The following is a 12311-nucleotide window of genomic DNA, read 5'->3' as shown; positions in this document are numbered from 1 at the left end:
TAACTATGCTACAAATGGAGTTGCAGTGTTGGTTCAAAAACAGACTCATTTAAATATGCTTTCCTTTTTAAACTCTGTATTTTGCCCTAGACCAAATTCCAGTCTTAACATAAAGGTCATCTTAGTAATTACACTTTACTTCAAACATTCCTATTGGTCACCATTTGGATCTGTGGGTTTTGCACATATTTAACCAATGAAAAGTATTAAAAAGAGCTTGAGATTAAACCTTGCACCTCTATTGGATACTCAAACTGTTGATCATAACTCCATCTCCACCCAGCCTCTATCGTGAATAAAGTGTTTCAATGCAGTTTGGACCATCTCTGCTTGTTTGCAATGCAAAAGGAAATAAAGAACTGGTTCTTTGAATAAGCACAGGACTTTCTTTACTCAAGAAACAATATATAAAAGGCTAATGTTTTAAATGTTTGAGGAGCGGAGAAGAGAGTCTTAATCCAGAATTTGTTGTCAAATTATAGCACCGTGCGTAGCACTATCTTCATTCACATGAAAACAAAAAGAATGTGCAAATTTCTCAGAAATTCCCTGGTCAAACACTTTTTCCCATTTCCTGAAAAGCAGCATTTTTGGAGAAACAAGGTTTCCTCCTGACAACAACGATAGATATTACGTTTTCAGATTTCCTAAAATGATATTTAACATTGATAATTATCATTATTATATTATAATTATTAATCTAATAAATGTAAAAATATGCTAAATAAAGCATGCACAATTAAATATCCCATTGGAAAAAAATCATATCATATACAATAAATTATACAGACATACAATGTATCCCAGAACAATGTGTGCATCTACATTCTCTTACATTGTGAATTCTGAAGAGGCAGAGTGCCACAACGTGAGCACACCATTTGGCTCCTGCTCCACAGGTGCAGCTGCAGGAAGTGATGCGGCAGCGGTCAAACATTACAGCCACATTGTAGGCTCCTTTTGATTGGCCTGCCTGGGGCGACACTACTGTGGCACTGAGGTGGAAGCCTGTTTAAGAGAACAAAAGCATGTCAGTCTTTTATTAACATATTTAACACAAAACTAGTTCACATTCTCCTCACACTCTGGATAAAAACGCCCTAATTATTGGGGAGTCTGTTTAATGTACTTTGCTGTGTCTTTAGAGGGATTATCTGAAAACATCATATTTTCACCTGATGCAAGGAGGTATTTAAAAAATGTTGGGAAACGTTAATGTTTAATAGGCTGAGGGAGTTTAGTGACTGTTGGACTGAATGATATAACAGCAAATGAACTGTACACAGACCATACAGGAAATGAAAGACATCTGAGATGGAAAGAGAAAAAGAAAGAGAATCCAAATGTGTGTGTGGAGAGTCGAGTGCAGGGGGTTGGCCGAAAGCTTTTACCACTGGATAGCAGCCAGCTCTCCTCTGGCCAGTAAGAGCAGAGGTGGGGGTGGTGGGTGGTTTCAGCTTATAGCTCCTGTTCCAAATTCAACGGGCCTCCTCAAGCCAACTCTACTACACAGCCTCTTTTTTTTTGTCTACCTGTCAGTGCCAAAAGCACCCCTCTATTCCTTTATTCCTGACCCACATTACCCTGTCAGCTGTCCCTGATAAAACAAAAGGCCCACAGATTTTATAATCTTGATTAAAACATTGTATAAAAAAGGGTCTTTCTTTAAGAAAACGGTTGCCAATAAGCACATCAGAACTGCAAATGTCACTGGGTTGCACGTAATTAAATAATATTATAATTAGTATTAGTATTATTAGTATTAGTGAAATTGTATTTACATGTCATTGTCATGGTAAAATTAATCTCTGATTACACTGATAATTTACCTCACATGAACCACAAGTTAAGTGACTGAATGGGTTTATCTGACTCATATCCCAGTGGGCAATGCAGCAGTGTTTGTTGAATCGACTAATAGGTCGAGTTTTCGTGAACATGTCGTGAAAAGGCTGATCCTTGAAGCTTATTGTCTTTTTAGCACTGTTCTCTCACTATGAGGTTAAACACAGTGCAAAGGGAAGAGTTTTGGAAGCACTTCCCGTTTAGGTGCAGCTGTTCTGTGTCAGACCGTTCTGGCTCCACTCTGTTGGACAAACATTTGATTTGGCCTTGACGGGCAGTTAGGAGGTCAGTGTGGTGAGCTGTCACTGATTGGCCAGGGCAGTTAAAGGAGGATGGTGTTTTTATGGTCTTTTCATGATTATATAATTGATCATAAATCCCCCCTAAAAATCTGCTACCACAATGTAAACAGAAAGCAGTGAACGAAACTCACATAGATCAGAACCAGAGTGGTCAAAACGCAACCAAAAACCTAAAGTTCCTCCTGAGGAACAGGCTAGTTCGATTTTTACCTTCTCAAAAGTTAGAGAGATAGTTCACCAAAAAAATTAATTTATCTCATGATTTCCTTACATTGTGTAACTCAAAAGTTACTCTTTTGGCACAATTCGACTTGAGTACGGTTGTCTGCCTTAAGATAGTTATTTTAGGCTATAAAGATTTAAATATTGATATTTTTCATACAAACGATTGCTTCCCTTCAGAAGGCCTTTATTACTACTTTAAGAATGGATGGATGTGGGGGGTTTTTTACCTTCAAAATGTCATTTAACATTCACTGCCATTATAAAGCTTGGAAGAACCAGAATATTTTAAATATATATATATATATATATATATATATATATATATATATATACATATATACATATATATACATATACATATATATATATATATATATATATATATATACATATATACAACTGTGTTCGTCTGGAAAAAAAAGGGAAAAAATGTCATATCTCAGATGTCTGCTCTTAGTCATATAAGTCATATACACCTACGATGGCTTGATGGTGAGTAAATTATGGGATAATTTAAATTGTTGGCTGAACTATCCCTTTAAAATGTTTAAACAGCAAGATCACTATTATTAGAGCTACTGACACATCTTAACTGGAAGTTTAAAAAAAATGTAATAACACATTTCTAATCTTGAGTGTGGAAAGACCAATGATGATATAAAATGTAACTTCTTCATATGTCTCAATGTTCATTATTAAAAACTAGTGTTGTCAAAAATATCGATATTTCGATATATATCGATACTGGAATATCTGAAACGATACGATTCTCAGTTTTTACAGTATCGATATTAGCTGCGCTCTCCTCTCCGACCGTCAGCGAGCTGACACACACCGGCATATTCTCACTCAGCCCGGTTAACCTCTGAGCACGGCGAACGCGCGTTCTGCTGAACTTTTTCCTCATGACAGTGTGTTAGTGTTAGTGTGTGATCGGTCTGAATTTCGCGCGGGATTACACATAAATTAATTCTAGCCTACTAATGCCCGCAGATTTCGTGCTCCACATCTGAAGCGCACACACACATAGCCTACCCTAATAAAGCCGCCTCTGACATGATACAAGTGCAAACATTTGCTTCCTTTTCCAGCATATTATTGGTCAAATACACTCAAAGAATTATCAGTGCACATCTGGAAGAGTATTAACGTAAACACAGTCGCAAACAGTTCAGGAAGAACGAGTAACAGGAGCAGTGTTTAGGATCCATGCGTCTGTTAGTCTTAAAGGGACCGCAGTCATTTGTTATTCAAACTACAAAAAGACAAACGATCACACTGCTCTTGACTGATCAACTTGTGTAACTTTAATAGTTTCATCTGTACGCTATTGAATTTTTTACAAAGAACATTATCCAATGTTGTTTTAAATGTAATTACTATGCATTTTTTTAATTCAGTTTCTTATCTGAATGTTAGACCTACCTGAAAAAATAAAGCAGTCTTTTTAAATTTTATCTTCTATTCTATTGCATTTATTTGTGCTATTGTTTGTAATCTGTTTATTTGTTCTTATTTTATTACTGTTTACTCGTCTTTTTAAATTCAATTTACCATTCGAAATCAAGCTTTCTTGTGCTGTGTGTAAGCTACTGCAACACAATTACCCTATTGTAAAAAATACATTGAGATAGCAAAAATTTGTGAGATAATTTTAATAGTAATTGATCAATTGATCAATAATTGTTCAAATCAAAATGATGCCCAACCCTAAGGAACATGCTGGCCACATGAATGTTTAGTAAAAAATAACAATGAATAATAAGTTCTGTTGTCATATTAAGCATCTTATCTTATTTATTTATTTATTTACTGTGGTATCGATTTAGTATCGATATATCGATATTTTAGTCTGATATCGTATCGAAGTCATAATTTTGGTATCGTGACAACACTATTAAAAACAAACATATAATTATCCCTACCTATATAAACTACTGTTCAAACGACTGCCATCACAAGAATATATTTCAAAAAAGTTATTTTAACTTGTAATAATATTACACAATATTACTGTTTTTACTGTATTTTTGATCAAATAAATGCAGCCTCATGAGCATAAAATACTTATATTCAAAAAAATCTTACCGACCCCAAAATTTGAACGGTAATGTATACTGATTCATCACTAATACCTTAAAAGGTTTTTTTAGGCTTTTGAAAAGTTGTCAGCATTCTATGGGCAATTTAAACGCTGTGAATCGACACGCGGGCAGCCCCTTGGAGGGAAATTGCATGTGCGAAAGCTAGGTCAGGCTTGGGCCAGCTGCATCATGACTTCCCTCTGCCTCCAACAACAGCATTCATTCACACAGCCTGAGCTCAAACCACTTACACACACCCTCAGCCTTATGTCCCATGACTCTGGTTCTCTCTCGGGCTATTTGAAGACTTGTCATTGAACATTTACAGAGCACATCAGAGCCAAAGATGGCTCTAAACACAATAACGGCTTATTTAGGAAACAATTTTAAGATTTGTATCCTAAAAAACATTAAGATTTATGTGAGAAGTGTGCAGCAAAGCAATTCACCTAAAGGGACTTTTCAACCAGTTTGGTCAAAACCCCAGCACTTGACACAGTAAATTCTTCTGGTGGATGTGTGGGATGTCTTTGATTTCTCACCTATCTGAAGAGGGTCTTTCACAGCTCTCACCCTATAGAGCTGCTCACCACGCTGGAACTCATCAGGGCTGCCATTGGCCAAACAAGAGTATAATCTGTGCAAAAAGAAAGAAAATGTAAATTAAACAGAGCAGTCAACAGGTCATACTTTAAATCTTATAGGGCATTCTGGTCATCTGGTTAAGCATAAAGTTAAAGCACAAGTGTTAAAAACCAAAAGCTGATAATATATTAGCTGTTACAAGGTCTGTGGGCTTTTACCTGATGTCCTCTTCGTTCTCTGGAAAGCTCCAATAGGCGATCCGCAATTGAAGCTGCTCAGGAACGGGGGGATAGACTTTTTCCACCACTTCGAAAGGAATATGGAATGCCACCTGCTTGGCTGATAGCTCCACCAAAGGGATGACTTGTCCATCTAAGAAAGGAATGACATCTGTGTTACAGCTTCTGCTTCAGGTACTCAAATAATTAATGAGATTAACAGGTATTTAGCAGCAATCTGAAGGCCGGTTCACACAAAAACAAAAATCCAATGGGAAAGTTCCATGCAATAAACATTTTAATTTGAATGAACAGCTGCTAAAGCATCTGTTCAGACTGACACAAACATCCAAACACATTTAATCCAGTGCAACTTGCCATTTCGGAGCAAAAACAATTTCAAAGTAAAACATACACCAAATAGCGTGGTCACATGCACCGAGCTGTTGCTGTTATATAAAACTACGATTTGGTGGCGCTAATGAACAGAATATTTTGCTAAGCGACAGTGATTAGCAGAGGAAGAATCCAGAACCCAAACAAATCTGACCAAATTCTCATACCGAACATTCGCGTTGGCGTGAACAGCCCTTAAGACGGCTAGATCAGCAGGTTGATAAAATCACTACTTTCCGGCCACCCTACATTAAACAATCAGAAATACTTGGCATCTCTGTCGAATAGTTGAACAATAGTCACACAGATGGCTGCAGTTCAAATGACTTATTTTGGAATGGAGGGAACAGGACTGAGAAGTGAGGTTCAAGACCTCAGGCAACCTACTTTGTTCCTAAACCAGACATTTCATATACACCCATGGCTAAATGGAGAGAAAACAGGACCGCTGCCAACAGGGACTAAATGCTGTCCGCTGAGAAGGGGTGTGTGGGGGGGGGGGGGGGGTCCCAGTATCCTGCAGGGTGCTGGATTTAAGTCACTAATTTCCTCCAGACAACGATAAGAGTGGCCAGGCATAAAGAATGAAAAATACCCAGACTGAAAAAAACAAAGAGCATCTGTGCCTATAGCCTAAAGTAAACTCAACCACAGGTTTGAGAGGCAGCAAATATAATAGAATGTTCTTTTCTAGATTGAGCTGCATAGGGTGTAGTGACATACTTATCTCATAAGATATTAGCAAGATCCATCTGAAATGAACACCAACTTCAGGTCATTATAATAACAGAGCTTTAGGCAATGGCACTGTAATCCACTGCACTCGGTCACCTTAGAGCCGGATCTCACATTACATTCACACAGACGCTGCACTGATACGCTGTCACTATACAACTGCCCCATGAAGCCAAATCAAGCCACTACCACGTTTTTTTATACATTGTATTGTGATTCCACTGCATGTTGTGCTTAAAAGCAACTTTTACTATACTAGTATAGTAGCACAGTCTTATAGTTTTATAAAATGGTTACTAGATAATAAAAACATTAAAGACACAAACAATTGCACTAAATAATTTGTAAATTATGCAAAAAGTGCATTCAAAGATTTTTCAGTAACTCTTCTGAGGGTACATTTATGGATGTGTGATGCGTGAAACAGTTTAATAAGAAGATGCTTTATAAACACAGTGCATTACGCGTTCACAGACAGGCGCCATCTTGAAAAACATTCTCGACTAATCGATCCACGAGCACTGTTCTAAGTCAGCTGGTCGATAGGAATTAAGTTTGTGAAATGTAATAACATGGACATTTTTATTTTTATTTATTTATTTTCTCTGTTGCGTTCAGTGTTTTCTTCCGGAAACAACGGACCATATGAGATTCCAAGTCACAGTTCATCAGTGAGCAGAGCTCCAGTCGCTCGACGAGTCGAGACTGTTTTCCAAGATGGCGCCTGTCCGTGAACGCGCAATGCACTGTCTTTATAAATTTTAAATGGACTACTTAATCTATGAACAGTCAAATCCAACACTGAATGCCACTAAACATAGGTCAGTTAAATGCAATTTGCTTGCCTTGCATTATGGTTATCAAACTTGGAGCATTCGTGTGTCAAACTGCTGTAATCACGTGAATGAATGAATAAATCCGCTGATTCATAACCATTTTAATTTTTATTTGAGGATTGAAAACAAACCAGGAAGAGAAGACAATGCTAAAGAAAGTCGTAGTTGTTGTGATTTAAAGTAGTTGAAAGTCGTAGTTGTTGTGATTTTTGGACCAAAATGTATTTTTCGATGCTTCAAGAGATTCTAACTAACTAACTAACTGACTGAAGTCACATGTGGACTACTTTGATGATGTTTTTATTACCTATCTGGACATGGACAGTATAGTCTGTATATACTTGCATACACTCTCAGACTAAATATACAATTTCTTAAACTGTGTTCCGAAGACATTAGGGTGAGTCAATAATGACATAAATTTCATTTTTGGGTGAACTAACTGTTTATTTCACAAAAGATTGTTGATTACACGAGAATGTGGGCAGGACTTTTGACACTTTCTACCATTGTGTCAGTTTAGTTTGTTTTTGCCTGCCAATATTGTGTCTACAAAGTAAGGTGTTTAATATAAAATAAAGCATTTCATAAAAGCAACAAAGCTCCTCAATTTCAAAAGTCTTACACACCATATATTTGTATTTATCTGATTCCTTGTGAGGGAAAATTAGCAGATCTGTCAATTTCTATCAAGTGTGACCATCAAGTTAAGCAATGTTACATGAATCACCCTTAACCAAAAAGCACAATTGTCAAACTAGTAACTTAACTTTGCATTATCTTTTTGTGATTGACATCCTGCAACTTATTTTACCATCTATCTGTCTACCTACAACATGGTGTCTCAGCTGTCAAGCAAAGCACTGAAATGTGTGTCATGGTCAAATAGTAGAAGCAAACCACACCATTACCAGCCACACACAATTTAAACCAACCGCCAGAAGATGAGATGCTAAACTACTTTGGAGATGAATTAACCAGAGCACAAGTAGAAGAATACGTTATAGACAGACAGTGGGAGACAACGACTTCACAGGGGACAGGGGACTCATTAAAGGTGCAGCCAACAAACAGCTGCTCAGCAACAATATCTGCATAAGTGTGAGCGAGATCCCAATGAATCAGGTGGCACACTCATAGCCAGTCTTGGCTGACTAATCCATGGTGACCAACAGAAAAGAAGTTAGCACAGGCTGCGAGACTTTTGTGAGGCAGTGAATAGGTAAGACAGTCTCTCATGAGCGGTCTGCCATCCCACTGCTCCAAACCCTACCGCCTGCTGCCCAACAACCAGAGAACAAAGACACCCGACAAACAGAGTGCTATATAAACAGCCATGTCTGAGTGATTGTGTTCCCTCAGTTTCAGTGCCAAGAAAACGGGCACGTGAAACACCTCTGTTTTTTTTTTAAACCTGGGGGATTTGGTGTCTCAAACCGGGCCGTGCAAGATCAGCAGCATTATGCAGATTGATCAAATGTGGCTTTTTCTGTTTAACCACAATCCTTTGCTCTGAGGCAGTGACCTGCACAAGACAAAGCTCTTTTTACAGGCCTCTGCTGCTCAACTCCACCCAACCCCCCACAACACTTACTCACTCTCAATCTAAACACCACACAGGCCTTCTTTTCCAAACCCCCTTAACTCATCCAACAAACGCTCAATGCTCCGCTTACGGATCTGCAGCAGCACAGATCTCTCCCTTCACAACTGACAACTCTCTTGGCACATACACAGCACAGAGCCTTTGGTGGGACAGTGTTTCAGCAGTTTAAAGAGCTAATGCAGAGCCAGAGTGACTGACCAAATACAACTCAAAGTTGTTTCAAACATGACTTTAACACATCATCGTTGTGCTGCAATATTAAAGTGAATGGTAAAACATAGACAAACCTGAGATAACCCAAAACTAAAAAGTAATGCATAAACTCATGAAACAATTGGCCATTGCCTTTTCTAGTAAATATAATAAAGGGACAGTTCATCCAAATATAAATTGTCATCTTTTACTCACCCTCATGTTGTTTCAAGCCTGTATGACTTTCTTCTGCGGAACACAAAAGAAGATATTTTGAAGAATGTTGGGGTTCAAACAACCCATTGACTTTCATAGTATGGGGTAAAAAACAGACATCTTTGAAAATATCTTATTTTAGTTCAAAAAACAAATGAAGTCATACAGGGTTGGAAAGACATGATTCATTTTTGGGGGAACTATCACTTTATGTTTACTATTGTCCTCCAACATTTACCTCACATGTGATCTTCAAGTCAAATTTGACTCACATTGAAAACAATTAAAAAACACATGAATGTATTATTAGCAGGCAACAGATCTAAAAATCCCTTTTAAGAAATTATAACAACAATATAATAATTATAGAAATTCATTAAATACTGATGTAACAAGACATTTAGTAAAAGACAAGCAAAATCTCTTTCTGCTTAATTTAAATCACTTTTGGTATTTCATAACATCTTACATAGTTTAAAACAACAACTGTATGACTCTGCAATTTGTTAAAAGATGATATGCATCTTAAAGAAAAAATTACAAATAAATCTCCATTGTGTCTAAAAGTCACTATGGACTCACTTTTGCAACAAATCAGTTCATCCCTACATGCAAAACATAATGTGCTGCAGTACTGCAGGTTTTATTAGAGTACTGTTGTGGTTTTTGTTGCCATGTAATGATAAATGATAAAATTATATCAGAGAGCTGTTTTACCACACTGCACCCCAGCATAGAAAACTGTATTTGATTAGACGATAAGATATTTGACATCTTGACAGGCCAACTGACATTTACAGATAATAGCCTGACTCCACTAATTGTATTTAATGTGTATTCTTGATATATATATATATATATATATATATATATATATATATATATATATATATATATATATATATATATATATATATATATATATATATATATATATATTTTTTTTTTTTTTTTTTTTTTGTCAAAAATAATCAAGATATAAAATGGTTCAAATTATACAAAATGTTTAAATAGGGCCATGTATGAAGGCACAGTTTTGCTTGGTAGTCCTGAACATGCAGGTCACGTGACAGTATTATCCATAAGTTTAGAATAATGCCTAAGGTCAAAAGTGCAGCCATGCCAAGGAACGGTGAGCTCAGGTTACAATGACAGCACATAAAGCATTTCACAGCACACAAAGACAATCTTCCATTACCTTTAATTTTCACGGTGGGTGAATTTGGGCCGGCAGACTGTTTCCTCCATCCTCTCCAGTTCTGGCAGAGGCTTTCCGCCTCTGATATGAATGAGCACAGGGAGTCCTCCTCAAAACGGTCAGAATCTTCAAAGGAGAACCTCTCTCCGTCTTCCCACTCAGCGAACATTAGTTCCATCACATCCGCCGTGTGGAAGCTTCAACTGAAAGCTTCAAACTGAACGTGCCTCTGCGCTTCTGTTGTTTTGAGAAAGTGACACTCGCTCAGGGGGAGGGGAAACTCACACTCAACCCAAGACACCCTGCGAAGGCCCTCAAAAAAGCCTGTTTTTCTTAAAAATGTATATTTAGGTTGTCAAACAGAGCACTTGCACATCACTGCGGTGCAGTTAAGTGGAGTTAATCCATCCTTTTAGACCCCAATAGCTAAAAACGCTTAGGGGTCTAGTTCTTGGGAAAAGTGACAACCCATAGCTAAAGATTTACTAAACGTAACTTGTGAGTTTTTCCCCAATACAAGTGATGTCTTACATCGTCAAGTATTGATTTAAAGGACAAAACACTCCAGATATGTATTATTGGACCTTTATCGAGGTTTAAATGATTTTGAACTCAATAAGCCCCTTTACGGTGTAACGTAGTATTCAAACTACACAGCAAGAGATGTTATTTGACAGTGTGAACTGTAGTGACTGACTTGCATGTAAACATGTTAGCATGAGTTCTCTTCACTCAAATGTTAATTTAAACCCCCTCTCCTCTGTCCTATCAGCTGAGCCTCGAGTCCAACAACAGCTCCGCGGCTAACAAAACAAGAAGAGAGCGGTGAAGAAAAACAGGCCCCTGAGTACACCTAGTGACCCTCTGCGGGGTTATTTCTCGTAAATAAGGGCATATTACAGTAGTAAATCTGTGTTAACCCCAAACAACCCAGGTACGGTTGTTTATTATTTCGATCGAGGTAGCTTTGCTAACGTTAACTCCGATAGGCTAACGTTAGTCAGTTACGTTAGCCTGCTAGCGTTCCGGCTAGCCCGAATTCCCAAACATTTCGAAAACTGTCAAAATAAGCGCTGACACGACCTGTCCTTATGTCCATACACTTAACCAGATGGAATAACACTGTTTTGATGTTTTGCCATAAAAATATTAGTCCCTAATTCGAGTCTTGTCGATCCACAGATTACCCAAAACAAACAACCGACCAGTGCTTTTATCTCAGCATTGTACCTCAATACGGGTTTATCGAAAATTCAGACGCCAAAAATTCAGATTTGACCCCTCGACCGGGACAGACGTCCATCCGTGGAAAACACATTTGTCTTCATGCCACTTCTAGCTGCCTCATATGTCTTCTCCTTTGTGTGTAAAAGCTTGTCATCCGCTTGCCTTCATGTGCCACCGGCCGGTTCTTTTCTAGTCCTCCGTTTCGAAGCAGCCAGCGCTCTCTGGATCCAAAATGTCTTTAAAAGCTGACAATTTGAAGTCGAGATCCCCCTGTTCTTTCTGTCCTGTCCCCCTCTCCTCTCCTCTGCTCGGGAAGATGAAGATGGCTCTCCAGCATCAGCTGATCCGCACTTCCGCTCGACATTAAAGCCAGACAAACACTAGTCTCTCGTTAAAGCATTTTGCTTTGATAAATTATACGGCAATTATTTGTTCGTACGTATGCAAGTTTAGTAATAAATCATTAGTCATTTATAATGCATTGCAACTGTTTAAAGTAATACGTATCAACAAATGGATATTGTGCAACAGATTGTCATGGTTCGATTGACAGTCTTGGACTGTGTGATTTGGGACAAGCTCACATTCAAAATCAAATAGGGAATGCTTGATAGTGATTTGGATAGACCTTCTTTGAGCGATGCAA

General features: G+C 37.9%; 1 protein-coding gene across 10 annotated transcripts in view; it reads right to left on the bottom strand.

Moving 5' to 3' along the window:
* zswim8 (zinc finger, SWIM-type containing 8) overlaps positions 1 to 12037 on the bottom strand; it is a 36762-nt gene extending 24725 nt beyond the window's left edge. For 2 of the 10 annotated variants that reach the window (XR_010898823.1, XR_010898822.1), the window contains exons 1-5: positions 10439 to 12037; positions 9241 to 9273; positions 5260 to 5413; positions 4999 to 5093; positions 836 to 1008 (exon numbers count right to left, since the gene is read on the bottom strand). Coding sequence is in view for 8 of the 10 variants with exons in the window: in XM_067422440.1 (XP_067278541.1) it covers positions 836 to 1008; positions 4999 to 5093; positions 5260 to 5413; positions 9241 to 9273; positions 10439 to 10616 (633 nt within the window). In the remaining 2 variants the exon portion in view is untranslated. The remainder of the gene's footprint in view (positions 1 to 835; positions 1009 to 4998; positions 5094 to 5259; positions 5414 to 9240; positions 9274 to 10438) is intronic. The other 8 variants (XM_067422433.1, XM_067422437.1, XM_067422440.1 and 5 more) reach the window with 7 other exon arrangements.
* Positions 12038 to 12311: the final 274 nt, after the last annotated feature.

This window comes from Pseudorasbora parva, chromosome 17 (assembly GCF_024679245.1).
Source record: "Pseudorasbora parva isolate DD20220531a chromosome 17, ASM2467924v1, whole genome shotgun sequence".
Taxonomy (NCBI): domain Eukaryota; kingdom Metazoa; phylum Chordata; class Actinopteri; order Cypriniformes; family Gobionidae; genus Pseudorasbora; species Pseudorasbora parva.
The sequence above is the reverse complement of the archived record's forward strand: the minus strand, read 5'-3'. Positions and strand labels throughout refer to the sequence as shown.